Genomic DNA, 18,074 nt, shown 5'->3' on the forward strand with positions numbered 1-18,074 from the left:
TGTGCCCGCATACACCCGCCTAGTGATCACTAAAAGCATTTAATTTTTTTTAAAGGGAAGCCATATGGACTTGTGATTTTTTTGTGTGTTATCATGCATGGTAATCTCAACACTCGCGTGACCTTGTATTTCACTCCGCCGAAATTAGTCGCGGTGACTGCGACATGGAACTAGCTACTTCGCCCTCAACAACTGTAAATGCCGCGAGAGTTTCAATGCCAACAGCCAATTTCCACGCACATTAGTAACTTAAACGGAAGGTATGCGAGGTCAGGATTAAATGGAGTTCAGTGGAGATGTTATAGTGGGAGCGGTAGGCCTCTTTCGGCTCCATTTTATTTATATGAAATATGTATGTTTGCTTTTAAAAAAAATGAATGAGAGAAAATGAGAAAGCAAAGGACTCTCTAGCCTGCGCTAACACGAACCCATGCAAGAGGGGGTGAACGACCAAACAACAGCGGACTGCAGGCACTGTGCATAAAATTCTCCCCGATATTTTGAGCACACGTTCGTACTTGGGAAAAGCATTGCAATACTTCTTTCATTGATTTTATGCAAAGGTGCTCAGGCAGAGTTGCCGCTGACACCGTTTTAGCCTGAAAGCTCACAGGAACAGGTCATCGTTTGTAACTGTGCTGCGTGAAACTTTCAAAAGTTAGTGGTGGGAAGCTATCCCAAATGTCGACTATAGTTAACCGTCGGATGAAACTCCGCAGACACTTGATTGCGTAACGCGATGCCTCATCGGTCTATCGCTCTCTAGTTAACGAACCGGGCATGTCTGGTTCCCCTAGGATTTACAGCTACTCGGTATCGATTGCGACAAGTGTTCAGAATTTTACGATGGGCAGCTGCCTGTCTCTGCATAAGAATATCCCGAGTAATTAACGGCCAGGGAAATGAACCGCGCGTACCTAGCTGCATGACGCCAAATCTCGTCGCTGCCGACTTGAAACCCGTAACCGCATTGTCGACAGAGCAGTGACCTCGTTCGAGTCAGGTTTGACGTTTTAAAGCCGGGTCTCTTGGGAGGTTCGAGTTTCAAATGTGGGTGGTAAAACTGACCCCTTCACCTTCCCTCTCTCTCTCTCTTTTACCTCCACCCTCAGACCTTCTCAAAATTGGGCAACAGTGGCGAACAACTTGTCGAATGGAGCGCTCCGCTCCGCACAAACTTCCTGTCGTATGTAGCCTGGTTCGCGATCCGCCGCCTTTGCCCATAAAGCTCACGCTTTCGCTCGAGGAACCTGATAAGGATTGACTGCGTCCCCGGAGTCCGCTTTGAAGTTCGGCACCCCGGAGCGGACAGCAATGTTGCATTAGTCCTCCCCCCGTTTCTCCAACTTCCGACAACGAGCCCCGCATTGACCGGTCAACTTTTGGAGGAAGCGCTGTGCGACACCACCAGGCTTGTTGCAAAGCAGCGCCGAAGGCTGGGCGCGTTAGTCAATTTATGCCTCGTCTAAGACGACGCTGCGTTGGCGATGTTAAGGCAGACGCCAGCGTTAACAGTAGCCCAGTTCACACAACGCTCTTCTAGAGAAACTTATATTGCCAATGTGTTTTCTCTCAGTCGCGTCTGGCTCCGCGAGTCCTCCGTATTCGATTTTCGTTTTGACTCTTCGAAGCCGCACGAAAGTTGTGCGCAGTATAGTTGAACCAAAGTGTATAAGGCCTTTCGCTTGCGATGCATCACTGCACTGCGAATGATGCACTACAATCTGAGAAAGGTTACGAACTCGAAGTGCACATATACTGACTGTGACACCGTGGACGCCATCGGTGTAGTTCTATCTCATGCACTATTCACAACGCAATGAACGATGAATCTTTGCGCTCAGACTAACAGGTCTATGATGATCGGTCACACGGACACGCGCTTTGACTGCCCTAAGAGAGTTTCTTGTGGACAGCAACCTAGTTGTTTATCCTTAATTCTCGTTTGTAGCTTTCTTTTTTTCTTTTTTTGCAAACTCTTCTTGCACAGAATGTTTAGCTCCTGGGTATGTTTAAATCATATAAGATTTGTGCATCATCGGCGTGCTACCCTTTCGCCATGTGATATGCGTAAGACAGATAAACTATGTTAAGCGTACAGGGGCGCGATCGGAGATATTTTGTTCGATACGCGTTCTGTTCAGTTGCTGCAACGTCACAAAGTTGCAGTGTGCACAATTTGTGACAGCGGGGCGGAGAGAGCAGCCAATCAGGAAGCGGTCACCTCCCCGGAAGTTTACCTCCGTCGTTTGTCGTCTGCTTGCAAACAGCATACTACAAAGCCAAATGTTTCTCGTCTTCCAATTGTATGAAATCTTTGTCTAAAAAAATGTATTTTTTCTTCTCAAGCCCAAACACGTTTTCAAATAGCAGTACGTGTGACTACTGCAATTTATAACTATTAGGTTCTTTGCGTCGTCCCTAGGTGGTGTCGCGCACAGCGAGAAGGAAAAAGAAAAAAAAACGACGGGAGGAGTGGCGCACTTTTCAAGAGGCAGCGACAACATCCCAGTGGCTCGCTGGCACCGATGATGTTGTCGATTCCTCTGTGCAACCAACGAATTATTTGTTTCGAGAAAGAAAAACGACGCCGGAATTCACTTTCTGTCATTTCTTCAAACGCGTTTCGCGAACGTGCCATTCTGCAGCCGAAAAGGCCGCCTGTTGGATCCAATCCAATCCACCAGACGCGCCATGCGAAGCCGTTTGATCGCTCCAAACTTCTCAACTCCCGTCGCGTTCGGACGGAATGCTCGGTGGGCGGATGATTGACAGCAGCGTGTCGCCATTTTGACGTCACCAAAAACGGGGCGGCTCCCAGCGGCTGGCGACGTCGGCGCGGAGTAGGCCAATCGCGCGCGCCGGTAACCGAACGAACGCGCCGAACAACCATCTCCGATCGCACCCCAGGTAAAATGAAAATTAAAGCGAACAAATAAAAGCATTCAGCTAGACGTTTGGTACACACACTCATAATAGTAAAGGAAAGTTCACTACGTGATGGAATAGCAACACTGTATTAACGGTGTATATGAAAGGACTTACGTGCACTACCACTCTCCTGTGTTGTTGATGACTGTCCCATGTTCTTGACTATTCTGCCAGCGCTAATGCCGGTACATTGAGACTATTTGTGCGTTTTCGCCTAGTGCACGTAAGTATTCTTTCTTTTTTCTTCATTGCATTTTTCTCTCAATATTCTTGCCTGAGTAAGTTATTTGGAGTTTCGGAATAGCCGACACTAAAGAGTAGTTATTTTTGTATGTATAGAAATTTTAGAACTAACATGGACGTTGGTGTTTGCAGTGCATGTAAATCCACCTACGCCTATTCAACCAATATCTGCTTATAAGCACGCTATGGACTATACATCGACTATGTAAATTATATTCAGGGGATGCTAGTTTATGGATAAATGTCTGCGAGATCTCTAAGAACGCCTCACTAGCTTAAACTAGCAGCAGTACACACCCGGCATACTGCGCCGATTTAGTTAAAAGACTCGCTGTAGGCAGGGGATCGAAATGACAACTTTCACACGCCGGCTTTCGAGGGCAGCGAGCTTTTAGCGGCGCACTGCCAGACGCTTCAGCCGCCGCCTCAAGAAGCGGCTTTTGCTCCGCGCTCGCGCTTTTAGGACAATCGCTGTCGCCGCCGTGCCGGAGACAAAGAAAACAGGAAGGCGGGGATGTGCCAACAGGATGAGAGCGACGCCGGCATGTGACACGCCGCGCGCGAGGCGTCGCTACTCGAGGCAACGCGCGTCGACGCATGTCGCAAGCCGCGGTTGCGCGTCGGGTGTTGTTTGTACGGCGCGAGTGGGCTCGGAGGAGGCTGGCTCTCTGAACTCTGGTGGCCTTGACCCTCAAGGTTCGAGAGGCGTGGACACTGTCGCATCTTTTTGTCTGAGTTCTTGTTTTTCGGTGGCGGAGCGAATACAGGCGACGTTCGTGGCGGGGATGTCACGTTGCGGATCTATGTGTAACTCGGACGCACACAAACGCACGCGCATGCACAAGTCGAATGACGGGCCATTTGAACGTACAGATCTAATGGCAGGCCACGGAAACAGATTTCGCGCCTTCCAGATCCAAATGACGTCACTTCCGTTTTTTTAGCGGATGTGGCGTCACATTTTTTTTTCTTCCGCCAAAAGTGTTCCCTCGTCTGCGCCCTATGAACAGTAGAGTTTCATAAATTAATTACTAGAGGGAACTCTGACGCCAGCGTCTACGGGAGCATGCCATGGGAGCGGTTGAGCCAGCATGGAAATTACGGGAAGTACATGGACTTGGCTAAGCTTCGTCCTTCTGGCTTTGCTAGCGGCTTCGTGACTTTGTAAACTGGTTATTTTCGACAATGTACTACGTAATAAATCAACAAACGTTATCAATATTGTCCGACGGCAGGGTCGAACTATAGCAAAAACGCCAGTATTGAAACCATTACGCCACAGACGTTGAAGTTTGGGGTACGAGTCCCAGTGCTCATTTGTGAAAAACAGCACGTGACTTCCGCCACACTTTTTCCAACACTTCCGTGCTGAAAGCTCGAAACCCCCATCAAGTCGAATGGCGGGGCATTTGAACATATAGCTCTAAAGGCAGGCCAACAAAAGAAATTTCGCGCCTTCGAAAACAAAATGATGTCACTTCTGTTTTTAACGGATATGGCGTCACATTAATTTCTTTTTCCGCCGGAAGTGTTCCCTCCACATACAGATGGCGCTACGCCCCGTGAACCGCCGATGGACTGCCATGTTTTGAACGTATGGGCTCCTATGGAAGCTTCGCTATACCAGGCATATTTACCTTGCAAAGGATGTGAGCAGCGCGGCAACGAAGCGCTGGCGTGGGCTTCGGACTCACTGCGCATGGGTTACTTCGCCTGCGACGCCGCCGCTGCAGAAGACGCTCCGCGCGAACCACGCGTTCCCGTTACCACGCTTTGTTTGTGAACAACGAGCGATGCAACCGATGGAAATGCTTCGTCCGCCGCTGCTGCTAAACCAGCCACTCTAGCAGAGGCTCAGCGCCGCCGCCGAGAGCACCTTGTCATTCGGAATCAAATTCTTTGCCACAGTTTATCGCGAATTCAAAACACTTAAACAGCTGCGCTCAAAATCAGCATCAGGTGGTATCGTAATCGTCGGTGGATTTCTTTTTTTATTTTTCGTTTCTATCGTTGTGAATATGGAAAACAGTGAAGAGGCTACGATCACCGAGGACGAATTTACTTGTGAAAAAAATTGGCTCGCCATCCCGCTCCTGAGAAGGTCGATGTCCAGCGAAGCTTTTGGAAACCGTCACTACAACTGCTGAGGGGGTATGCAATTCTTTATGGGTTTAGAGTAATGGCAGTAAAGCTATTTTAGAATCATGGAAGTAATAGTAACTTTGACAGCATGCCGCCCTCCATAATGGTGCTGCAACAACATTGTAATCAGTTGATAGTCTGGTTATGTTATAAACGAAAGGCGAGGGACGTCACTTCCCACATCGCAAGCTGCCGTCGCGGCGGCAGCTTGCGCAACATTAAGCTCTACCGGGAAAAGTATGCGGGGAGCGCTACGTGCTCCGCATTGCATGTAGGCGCAGGAGCCCCTTTTCATCAATTATATGATCAGGGTGCTTGTTTCGAGCAGGTTCTTTATTGAAACGTATGCGGTTCTGTATGTTGTACGCGTGATTCGAAAGAATGTATGCACTCTTTGCTTCACTTTAGCGAATGCGTGTAGCCTCTGCCTTACAGGGCATGAACCAATCATGATGATAGTTTTCTGTCGACCTTGTGCCACGAAGAAATCCCGGAAGACTAGACATAGATAGCTTCACTGTAGAATGTTCGTCCAAGGTCCGCAGAATCCTACTGCTTTTGGAGCCGACTATTACCATGGTGCAAGTGAAGTCTATGCTACTCAGCCACCTAAGGTGTTCTGGCTCTTTGCAGGATTTTCATCCGAAGGCTGCTTTAACCTTCCTGTGCAGCCGGGAGCGCAAGCAGTGTTGGGGAGAGATTCACCATTAACATCGGTCCTTTAACTAAGAACGTTTGTTGTTTGCAGTTTGTAGAATAACTTCGCCTTAATTTTTCTTCCGGGCTAACGAGCATACCCGCAATCTGCGCTCTGAAATTCGTCGAGACCCCCAGCTATACACGAAAGCCACATATACACATCAAAGGCTTAATTCAGCAATGATTTCTGCGAAAGAACTTGGCACTGGCATCGCTGTTCCATAGCTACCAGCTGTACGTAAGTAAGACGATTCCATAGTGTCTTCTCTCGTTTACATGTAATTATGGCTAACAATTTAACTTTATTCAGATCTGTTATTTTGTTATGAAGCTTCAAGCTACTAACTATCCACGCTGGAAAGTGCACACTAGCGTTCCAGCGGGGCAGTGACCCCACCGTATATGGAGCGTGCATACAAGCGCTGTTTTACGGCGGTGACAGCACCAAAAGTTTAACCACTGTTTGCCGCCAAATTTGGGGAGCCGCCAATTGGGTTCCCAATCTTGTTAGAAGTTGCGGCGCATGAATTCCTACCTTTTGTTACGCTCTAGCATCTGCCCACATGCGTACGCAGACTTATTAAATTTCTTCAATTTAGTTTTACAGCAATGCGCGCAGGAGTACCGAATAGACTTTCGTTACGTACGTTTCATTTTACCTTTATTTTAACACAGCAATTTGTATGTCCCGGGGCACATGTAAAGCACCAAGTTATAGTGCATGGTGGCGTGCTCTATTAGTACCATCATCTCACACCAGGAATGCGAAGTGCATTAAGCACTGTCGTTGCCATCCATTTGTAGTAATATAAAGGGTACTTTTCGAAGTTTGTGTTAATAAAGACGGAGCTTACTAGCCTGTTGAATCACAAACTTTCTTTTCGTAACAGCGAAGCTGTCTATGGCTAGAATATGGGAAAAAATGTGCGCCCCCCCCCCCCCGATATGTCGACAAAAACAAATCATCATATGCACCAATCCTGGTGATGGTGCTGAAAGGGTCCAAGTTCAATGGCACCTATCCCTGTGAGCTCGGGGACCTGTAACGTGCCCTTGAACTACCCTTGGCACACGTGGGGCCCTAAGTGGTCCCAAGCGCAAGGGTTAAGAACAGATGTCTTTGAAGAAAAAAATGTTTTGTACAATTTTTTTTTTCAAGAAGAACTGTTCAGAAATTCTCGGCGCTAACCGGGCAAACACGCTAGTGTCACCGCTAGCGCGTTCGTCGTCCTCATCTTTCACCGATGGCTCCGTTGCGCAAAAAACTGTCATCATCAGCAATGGCTCGAGCGTCGTCGTCTTCCACAGCTGGCTCCGTTGCGGATCATCATTCCAGCGTATAATTTAACTTCTATCGTCGTAATGGGTAGGCCACGTTCACGGGGCTGTGAGCCTTTGCTTAAGGGGGTATGAGCCATTCATTGTCTTACGTGACGGACACATTTAATAACAGAGGTGATAAGCGAAGCTGGTCTTGCATCTTCACATAGCGGAAGGGCTCTATATTTCTTTATTTTTTGCTTGCAAACAGAGTTCCCGGAAGACTTCTTGTTAAGCCCTTTGGAACAACACCAGTTACATTTATACATACATTTACATTTATACATTTATAGACATATACATATATATACATTTATACATACCTATACATTTATAGAACCCTCGAGCTGGCACCAATTTTGCTGCATAGTTGAAGTGTTCAAGTGAATTTTATTCTTCAGTGCTACAAAAAAAGCCCATACATGAGCTCGACGCGTGGCGCATTTTCTCTATATCTGAAGATATCAAGAATATGAACCTTCAGTCTACAATGCAACAAAATACATCTTTCTTGGCTAACTTGACTGTAAAAAATGCACGACGGGAAGTTTTCTAGCGCCCTGAGCACGCTGCTGCCATAGAGCGGATAAAAGCGCCCATAAGCTAAACATCTCGTGCAATGCACTCACTTACGTTATAGTATGTGTTTAGCGACCGAGGCCAAAGATTACTGGAAAAAAAAATTTTTTTTTCACCGACGATTACGATACTCTCTAATGCGAATTTCGAGCGCAGCCTAAGTTTAGGTCTTTTGAATTCGTGATATATTAGACAGTTTTAGCAGAGCGTTTCCTTGCGCTCCGCTCCGCACACGTTTTACGCACGCCGGTGGCTGCATAGAATGCATTGATTTCGCTTATCTAACAAGCGCGTCTCCCAGAGACGCTACTGACGTGCTCTCAGCTTGGCGGTAAAACGATTACGAAAGCAAGTACACGCTCCCTGACGCACCGCTAAATCCGATTCCTAGCGGAACGTGGTCAGCGTCCCACGTTCCGCTGCCGCTTTGTGTGCTGTGCGCACGCGCGTCAGTGTTCCCAGTAGCGTTTTGCTGAGCGGCTGCGTGCCAATTGTTGTGATGGGCCGGTGTGAGCGGAGCGGACGGTAAACGCTCTGCTAAAACTCTCTATTGTGGCAAAGAATTTTTGATTCCGAACGACAGGGTGCCCTCGGCTGAGGCGCTGAGCCTCTGCGCGGGCAGCTCGTCTAGCAGCAGCGCAGACGAAGCATTGTCACCGCTTGTGTCGCTCATTGTTAAGAAAGGAGACAAAGAAAGTGGGAACGGTGGGAACGCGTGGCTTGGGCGAAGCCCATTCCGAGCAGCGGCGACGTCGCAGGCGAAGCAGCGCATGCGCAGTGAGCCCGAAGCCCACGCCAGCGCTTTTGTTCCCGTGCTCGCCGCATGCCTGGTCATCCCCCGGAAGGCGAGTGCTAGTTTCGGTTTCAAGGAACATGCGCGCTCTAAGCAGTTGCCGGACGTCTTATGTTCTTTTTATTCCTCTTTTTGCGAATTTTAAATCGATCGGGTGAAGCGCGGGAACTGGTCGTCTTCGCGCGTTCGTCGAGCTTACTTCCCCTCACCCTTGCCACTCGCTCAGCGATATCACAAGTCGGATCGCGCTCGGTCATCTGCTTCGGTTGTCGTCCGAAGCACGAAGATGGGAAAGATAAGACAGCGCAGCTTGATCGGCCGTGCAACGAACGGAAGGCACAGGAAAGTAGGTCAACCGAGCGTTGGACGAAGATGGCTAAAACGGGGCATCGCATGTGTTGCGCGGCTCTGTGGTGTTCTCTACACCGGGAATTCCAGTTATGCAAAGTTTTTCAGGTTTCCTAATGACAGCAGGTAAGCAAGAGTACTTCATTTTCTTTTCTGAGCAGGTATTCATTTTGCACGAGTAAATCAGTTCTGTGCAAGCCTGGGGTGGACTGACATAGGAGCAGTGTCGCTCGACCTATTCGTCATGACGGCAGCCTGTCTGCTGTTAGCGAAATACTTGCACTGAAAGACTTGAGTGCAGGTTCGTTTTTGTTACTCAGTTGCCTTTCTTTAGGCTCAGCTTCACTGTGTGCAAGTTTTTGAGTGCCTGCATTATAGACGAAGCGCAATGCTGTTTGTTTTGCCGGTAAAATTTATTTAATAATGCCAGTAATACAAGTGTAGACTATATAATGCTAATTAAGTACGAACTGGTAATACCCCTTGCGATGAAGAGCGATATTGAGTTTCTTTTAATGAATGGTTTGTTCCTTGCGTTGCTGCTGTGTCAAAATAATGTCGTAATACTCTCCGTGCTTTTCTGTGTATATGAATATGACGCCAAGTATGACGACAGGCGGATTACATGCACTTGTAAGCGCTATAATAATATGATCCGTCATTCGACATGTAGCTGAAATAATGAGAGCAATTATAGGCTACTTCCTGTTCATAATGATGCATGCAGCCAATTTACAATTATGTGGGTCCTTACTTCTCATACGCTCATTGAAATACATGTATTGTACTCTACCTTCTTTCTGTGAGCCACAAAATGTGTCGCCGTCATAAAGTACGTGATGGTCAACTTCCTTGTGACTAGTCCATGATGGTTAATTTTCGCATTGGCTTGCATCTTCTGGAATCTATGTTCGCTAATTATGCACAAATTTCACTTGTAAATGAAAATTGCATCTGCAAGTTGACACTTTCGCACAGCGGGGAGGTCAGTCTTTTTCCGCTACGGAATGTGTGAATGAAAACGAAAATGTTCAACTTTTACTTGCGTTGAGCTTTGGCTGACTGAGAAATCGGCCAGCTTTAGTTGATTCACTTCACAGTACAGGAACAAAATTAACTATTGGTGGTGCCAGGTAGTTGTTTTCTTGATACTACCCACCACTATATCTGTGGACAAGTTGAACTATAGCCCTAAACTTAATTACAAGTAAGGAATTTCAAAGGGACAACTTTCACGAAATGACGGAATGTAATACATTACCTGCGAATATTGGTAGTAAACGGCGGTTGGCTATATAAATAATTTTCATTATAATTACTTGGCACTGGTGTGTACGAGCGCTGTCCCAGAGCTTTAAATGATGAATAGAAGCTTCCAAGGTAAACGCGGCAGAGAAACGCCTCGTGAACACGGCACACTTCAGCGGGTTCTGCTCCGCGGTTTGGCCAATGTCTCCGCCTTGCCAGCGGGCCTGTAAGAGAGCCCGAATACAGCCCGCTTGCATGCGAAGTGGGAGAGGAGGGCTTTGCGGCAAGCCTTCTCCTCCCGGCGGAGTTCCCTCTCCCTCTATCTTCTGACCTCATCAGGGACGTCACGGATGCATTGTTTTCTTTGTGTATTATTTCCACTTGGATATCCGGCAACCGCCAGCGGTGGAAGCGGTGCCGCGTATCGGCATGGGAACGAGTGTCCCAAGGAGTTGTAGCATAAGAAGCTAGCAAACACTGACACCAAGCACAACATAGGGGAACATGGGGAGTTTCCGCATCCTGGCCTGGTTGCCGTGGCACTTGCGCTTAGTAATCGTTGCTTTAGTAAACTTATGCGGGGAGCGCTCCTTGCTTCCTTCCCTTATCTTTGTCTCTTACTATTTCTCCCTCTCCCCCACCCGCACAGCGCTGTGGAGTTGCCTTCGCACGAGAGGCAGTAAAAGCACCGTACTTTTCAGATTTTCCATTAAAATCAGAAGAACGTGCTTCCTATTGCAGGTTAGTGCAGGAGCGCCTTATCGTTATCGTTATGGGGTTCGGATGCTTGTTTTGACCTTGTTCTTTATTGAAACATGTGCTGTTCTGTATCTTGTATGCGTGATTCCAAAGAATGTATGCACTTTTCGCTTCACTTTGAGTGCTTGCTTTGAGCCTTTGCCTTAGGGAGGTATGAGCCACTGCATTTGGCGGTATGAGCCAATGATGATGGTCATTAGCTGTCGACATTTGGGCTCGAAGAAATCCCGGGATCCTAGCCATAGACAGCCTTGCTGCAAAACGCCCTGGAAGCACAGAGCTAGACGTGTCTTGCGCAGAAAGCTGCATGAGAGCCATGCTTGCAAGCGTATGCCGCCCATCGTGTTCAGGTATTGTTTCAAAAGGATCGACTCCTTTTAAGAGCTCCTCGATGCTAGGTAACTCGAAAAGGGCGAGGACTACATAGATTGTTTTCTAGGTTGAGAAAACGACACCTGACAACCACGGTGGTTCAGGGTCTCAGCGAAAGGCAATTTACGAGTGAAAAGAAGCTATAAACGCCACCGAATTTCAAATAAGCGATCACTTGTTCCATTTCTGCATATTCCAGACGCAAATAGTGACAGTTCCTTCGCAAGTAGCGTGACGTTGATTTCGTCGTAGCCACTTTGGTAGCCACGGCGCCGGAATCGAAATGGCGCGTCCCCGTAAGCGACACGGCAACTCGCCGCACACCGTTTGCAGTTCGCGGACCGACGGCCGGCGGCAGTCTTGCCGGCAAAAGGCCAGTTCTGCCTGTCACACAGAGGATCTCCCAGCGAGATCTCCCTGCGGCCCAGCGACGGGGTCATTCAGCGACAGAGCAGTGGCCGCGGCTACGTTCCGACGTCGCTGGCAGCCTCACCAACGCTGATCGCCTGCCGCCGATATCGTCGCTGGGCATTTTCCGGTTCACTTCGAATGTGTGGCTGAAATCGCTCGAGATCGTACCGCCGAAGCTCCCAATGCAGCAATGTTACCGTTATGGCCGCTTTACCCTCTCCTAGAAATAATTTCGCACGAAGACGACAACATGCCGATATTTGCGGCGGCGTCAGCTGGGATGCGAGCACGGCTTAACCGGTATACGCTGTGCGCTGTTGACAGCCATGCGCTGCAGCTGAACCTGTATCGGAACTCTTGTTAGTGCTAAACGTTTGACCGCGGACTTTGTTTTACAGCGAAGCCGTATATATGCCTAGGCGAAACACTCGTGGTCCGACCATGGAAACCTTACTGCGGGGGTATGAGCCATTGTATTCGTCTTACGTGACGGACGGACAAATTTCTCATTGAATAGGCATAGAAATCTACAATGCAGGGAAGGGACACATAGGGGCACGGGGTTAAGACAATATCATGATGACATAATTAGAGAAATACTTTTGCAGCGAAACTGTATACGCCGTGGGGAAACGCTCGCAGTCCGAACACAGAAACCCTGCGGCTGGAAGGTGCGGCGCGCCATTGGCTACGCCGATAGCGACGTTATTTCTCTCTCGCAGCGGAGCACGCGCGCAGCGGTCTCTCTCCGAGCTCACAATAGGTTCAAGAATGTGTCCCTGTCTTTAATTAAATGAAATGTGTTACCCCGGTGGGTCACTAGGTAACTACAGTGCATAACCGAGTCGTAAACACTATGAATAACGCATTACGAAACGCAAATGCGTAACGTAATTCAGGAAGACTTTGGTGAACCCGCTGGATTAACACAATGAACAGCTCATTGCACCACTCCATGATGGTGCTTATGCGAAGCCCAGTGTGTGGCATTTCAAGTAAACACTGTGATAAACCCAAGCCAAATGCGTGCGTAACCTCATTAAGAAACACAAAGGCCTAACCAATAATTGGGAAATAGTTTAATATGCCGCCGGAATTAACCCAGCGATAAACATCGGGGCCGCACCTTTCAGCTTTGCTGACTTACCCCATGTACGGGGTGCATGGGCGTTTTTTTTTTCTTAATGAAGCGAACATTACGCGTCACATCACTTTCACGGAAATCATCTTGCCTTGAATATATAGACGCTGCATAGCCAATGTCGCGGCGATGTCGTAACCTGTCGCGGCGACGAGTCAATTCGCTGTTTCTGCTGTAAACAGGAACTTCTCACTGTTCGTGTCCACCGCATGTGAGATTTTTATGATTAGCATTGTCATTTTTTTTTCTTTTCATTTTGTCACCAGCCGCTGTCAAAGGCACCATGCACCCCTGGAAACCCGGCCAGCGGATATTCGAATACGCTGGCTGGCACTAATATTACTCTTAGCGTCCACACTAAAATGCCGACTGTATGTATTCTTGTAGTAAAAAACACGTGCGTATACTTCTGTACTATATGAAGCATTGACATTTAAGTTTTCAATAAAATGAAGTGCACATGGACATTTTGCCGGTAGAAGTTGTAGAAATAGTTGAAACGGCGTGCGATCTCGACTACCTGAATTCAATGTCGCCGTCGCTGACGCTCGTAGTTTTCAGAAAAAATAATAGAACGATGGTGCTGTATTACGGCTTTTCTAGTTCTGGCAATTAACCACGCAGCAATAACAACGGGCTCCAAGGTTTCTTGTTTATGGCTTTTGTACGTCCCTCGCCGTACCCCCGCTGGCCATTTTCTTCTGATTTGTATGACTAAACAATGCACGCGATGTCTTCAAGAGGGCGCTGTGTGTCAGCTCGAAATAGAGTTGCTGTGTATGGCTCCCAGCGGGAGCCATATACAGTAGCTATAGCTCAAAACTTCAGCGCTGGTTCCCCATTGTTACGCATGCAAAGAAGAAACGCGGCCAACGTACGCAGTGAGCACCGCGGCGTCGAAACACGGAAGGAAAGGGCGCGAACGCGCCGGTTCTCTCCTCCTTTTCCAGGCGTCTTCCTCCTCCGACGCTTGCTTCCCTCGCCGCTCAAAACATAATCTCGCCGATTTCACAGACGGGCCACCTACGCCTACGCATTAAAAAAAAACACTCTGAGTGAAGCATAAAAACTTCGTTGTGTTACCCAGAAATTGTCCGCCGTAAATCTTCTGGAAGGAAGCTTAATGTTTGTTAACTTACGTGTTGGTGACGAATTGTAGTCATGCCCAAGATTTTCAGAGCTGTGTAGTGCGCGCGGTACGACGTTCAACGCTTCTCTCTCTAGACAGTTTAAAAACCGGCTGGACTCCAGGCCACTACCTCAGTAAAAATACACTAATACCGTGGCCACATCCGTCGCTGGCACAATAAAATTATGGGGTTTTACGTGCCAAAACCACTTTCTGATTATGAGGCACGCCGTAGTGGAGGACTCCGGAAATTTTGACCACCTGGGGTTCTTTAACTTGCACCTAAATTTAAGTACACGGGTGTTTTCGCATTTCGCCCCCATCGAAATGTGGCCGCCGTGGCCGGGATTCGATCCCGCGACCTCGTGCTCAGCAGCCTAACACCATAGCCACTGAGCAACCACGGCGGGTGTCGCTGGCACAATGAGCTACTCGTACACTAGTGCAGCTCCGGAAATGCCCCGGCCTGAGCGATCGTTTACAGCCCCGCGCATCTTCTCGCATGCCGGCCGCGTTCACTCTCTGCCTCACGCGTTTAAAGCGAAGCTTTGTTCGCCTCTTCCTTCGACTTCCCGGCTGCTGCCAACTTGCTGAACAGCTCATATGTAGGACGGCGCTCCTATTTTTGCTACCCCTAATAGGGATCATTCCTCTATCGTTACGTCCTCATCTTCCATCGTCGCCATGCTGTCGTATAGTGATTCCAGCATCGTCATCGCATTGTCGTCATGCCTTTGTTGTGGCGCGCACCAGAATCGCTGAAGCATGCGTGCGCCACCTGGCTAATAGCTGGCAAGCAAACTCATGAAAAGGTGGATAAGCAGAAAGAAGGCAGGGGAATAGTGGTCATTCTACTGTTATCATTGCATCGTCGACATGCATTTGTAGCCGTTGTAGTGCCATCGTTGTCATCTAGAGCTAGGGGTTGGGTGAGGAGGACCGCGCGCAGTATTGTGAAACATCTCATATTATTGCGATAGCAATTATATATGGACACTCCAGGCGCATTGATGCCGTCGCCGTCGTCGTGATGTTCCGTGTAAAGTCCAAAGGCGATAACATAGTCGCCGCGCGTCGTATGCTGTATGTGCGAGTGAAAGTGTGTGTGGTTGGAGCCGACGATGGCGGCTCAGTGTCGCGTGCCTAAGTGAGGAAGCCTGGGAGCAAGCGCGTTTTCTGTCGCGCGTAAGGCGCCGGGGGGAGAGGGGCGTTCTACTCCTGCGGCTGCTGCACATGGTGCGGCCTCGCGGGCCCTATTTTGAAAGTGATCGGCGACGAGTGCAGAGTCTGGATGCGCCGGAGGCTGATAGCTTCGTGTGCGCTGTGTTCTCGCCGCTAAGTTCGCGTTGAAGCGAGAGGCAGTACGAAGCTCAATTCGCTCGCTGGTGCTGCCGCAATTCCTCACGACAGTGTTTCGACAGCAAGTTTCCGCGCTCATCGAGTCAGATGTGTTTACGTTTGTCTGTTGCCGCGTGATACCATGCTTTTTAACTGAATCAGTAAGGCAATGTTTACGTGTTTATACATATATATAGCCGATAAAACTACTATCCTTACTTCGCATAGGTGTCTACTAATTTGCTATCGCAATCGATGCTGCTCCGACCGGACGAAACTGCGACGTTTTATAGGTATTTAAGCCACAATGAAGTTGTGTGGCGCGCACTTTCACCTATACAAGACAGTTTTGTCTCAAACACAAACTCAGCATTTGTCTCAGTGACAACGAAATGAAAGAATCGCAAGCACGTGACCACTGCCACAAGTTACCGCGAAAGCTGTCGAAGCTCCCTACCACTGGCAAAAAGTACGGCGTTGTGCGATCACTTACAAAAGCTTGGAGGAGACATCAAATAGCATCACCAACTCCAGCCATCTTGAACGGGAGTTTTCTGAACGAAACGCTTGAGCGCTTCTCCGGCAGACATCGTGGACTTCAAAGACGCGCTGGCTTAGAGTTGTTGGGTAGCTAATGCTTGAAATATTGCCTTTCAAAAGAACAAAAACAAATAGAAGGGAGAAGTTTTGAAGGAAAAGTTAAGCCTGCTCAAAGTCTAATAGCCGGCTCAAAAACAACCTTGACGACCACAAAGGACTCTATTCAGGATGTTGTAAAAGTTCCGCCATTTTGTCAAGCTCGCCATCTTGTCAGTTCTGATTGGCTAGCAGGGCTGCTATGGCCTCTCTGATTGGCACAAAACGCCAACATGGCATTATATGACAGTTTGTCCAGAACAGCATCTATTGACTGCGGCATGACTTCTATGAAGGCTTGCTGTGCGTAAACGGGGGGTGGGGGGGGGGGGAATTCTCGGAAATAAATTTGGTTTTCTGCCCTAGTGCATACTTATGCCAAGGGAACGTGATGAAGATACCCGCCATAGACACCATGAAAACAAGCTGAAGTACCCTTAAAAACTATTGAAATGAAAAGAAGAAAAAAAAGGTTATGATAAAGGGAAAGTAAAAGACTGCGCCAACCAAACTAGGCATACCCTAGGACGCGGTAAACAGCGACACGCGGTGCCAAATTGGCTATAAGTCTGATAATCATTCAAAACCTGATTTCACAATCCCCCGCGTGTGTGTATTCTCACATTCGCCACAGTAAAACTACTCACGTAAAGCGTAGCACTATCGGGTCCTATACTACGCCTAACCATTCGCTGCTGATGACTAAGTGCGACAGCTACGACACGGCGAATGAATGAGAAATCCTCTCGTTATCTCTTTCTCTTTCTCTCTCTCTCTCGCATGCATTGATGACGTCGATCCTCTCGGTCCGCACACGTATCTCCCGCGTCCCTCTGGATGACTCGGAGCCGCATCCTATCACGCCGGCGAACAACCAACGATCGCGCCGGCGTTACATCGAACGGAACTCGCGCAATGTCCTCCACGATCCCTTCCGAATCTGCCGGCTCGCTCGGTTAGAATGAGCTGTTGTCACCATCCCGTCAGGCGGTTTGCTACGCACACTCACCGAAGCACACATACGAGGCGGAAGAACAACAAGAGAGAAAAAGACGGGGTCGAACGGGCAGGGGCTGCCCACGCAAGGCAACCCATACATGCTGCTACTGCTGCTGGTGTTCTGGTCGGGCCAATTACGGGCCGGGTCGGGCCCCGCGCGCTGGCTAGGACCGATACGCTGATTCCGGTGTCGTATCCGGTTCGACTCGCAGATAGGACCGATGACTTCCGGTCGGAACTAGTGGCGCTGCACGCCGCCGCTGACGACCCCGGACATGCGGAATAAGCTGCGAGAGGGCCCGCGCGCGGGAATCGAGTCTTGTCCGCTAATCGAGACTTAAGCCTTTGGAGACCCCACACGGCCTGAAGGATGCGACGAGGGGTCTGGATTTTCGGCCTGGCGCTGCTGCTACAGCAAACGCTGACGCCTGCAAAGGCTCAGCGGTTTTCAGGTCAGTGTAGATGTATTTTGCCCGACGCGGGGGAAATTGCCTGCGGAAGATACAATTTGTATGTGGCGCGCTGGTGTGGACTTCTTTGTGTGCGTTCGCGGCCGAATGTGGCGGTACCAACTGGGACTCGCCAGCGACCTGACAGTTGCAAAACCTGCTGCCCCACTCGGTTAATTAGGTTGAACAAGATGGCCAGCAAGGAGGTGTAGGCCAAACAGTACCACGTAGTTTCTTGTTTTTAAACACTAGTGGCACGTGGAATTAAAACGACTGAACGCCAAATTATAGAGGGGGCTGTAAGTCGCGGATTTGCGTCCCTATGATTCATAGTTTAATTATTTATTAAAAATAGCGCCTTCGTATGACACAACAACTGGGCACATTCTTTGCACGGCACACAGTCGTGTTCCATGAAACATCGTAAGCCTAGCAGCGAAACTTGAGCAATTTCGCGTGGCGTTCGAGATCCATGGGGTGTCGTTTCGTGTGTGCACCACGAGATGCGACTGCACTTCAAAGACATTGCATTTCGAT

The 18,074-nt window shown here is 48.7% G+C and overlaps 1 protein-coding gene across 2 annotated transcripts in view; it reads left to right on the plus strand.

Annotated features, from left to right (window-relative positions):
• The first annotated feature begins 9,063 nt into the window (after positions 1 to 9,063).
• The window catches only part of LOC139049752 (mucin-2-like), a 167,414-nt gene continuing 158,403 nt past the window's right edge, over positions 9,064 to 18,074 (plus strand). The window contains exon 1 of one of the 2 annotated variants that reach the window (XM_070525550.1): positions 9,064 to 9,181. In XM_070525550.1, the coding sequence (XP_070381651.1) occupies positions 9,148 to 9,181 (34 nt within the window). In that variant the 5' untranslated portion in view covers positions 9,064 to 9,147. Of the gene's footprint in view, positions 9,182 to 17,343; positions 17,541 to 18,074 lie in introns of those variants that run through there. The other variant, XM_070525549.1, reaches the window with a different exon arrangement.

This window comes from Dermacentor albipictus, chromosome 9 (genome assembly GCF_038994185.2).
Source record: "Dermacentor albipictus isolate Rhodes 1998 colony chromosome 9, USDA_Dalb.pri_finalv2, whole genome shotgun sequence".
NCBI lineage: Eukaryota > Metazoa > Arthropoda > Arachnida > Ixodida > Ixodidae > Dermacentor > Dermacentor albipictus.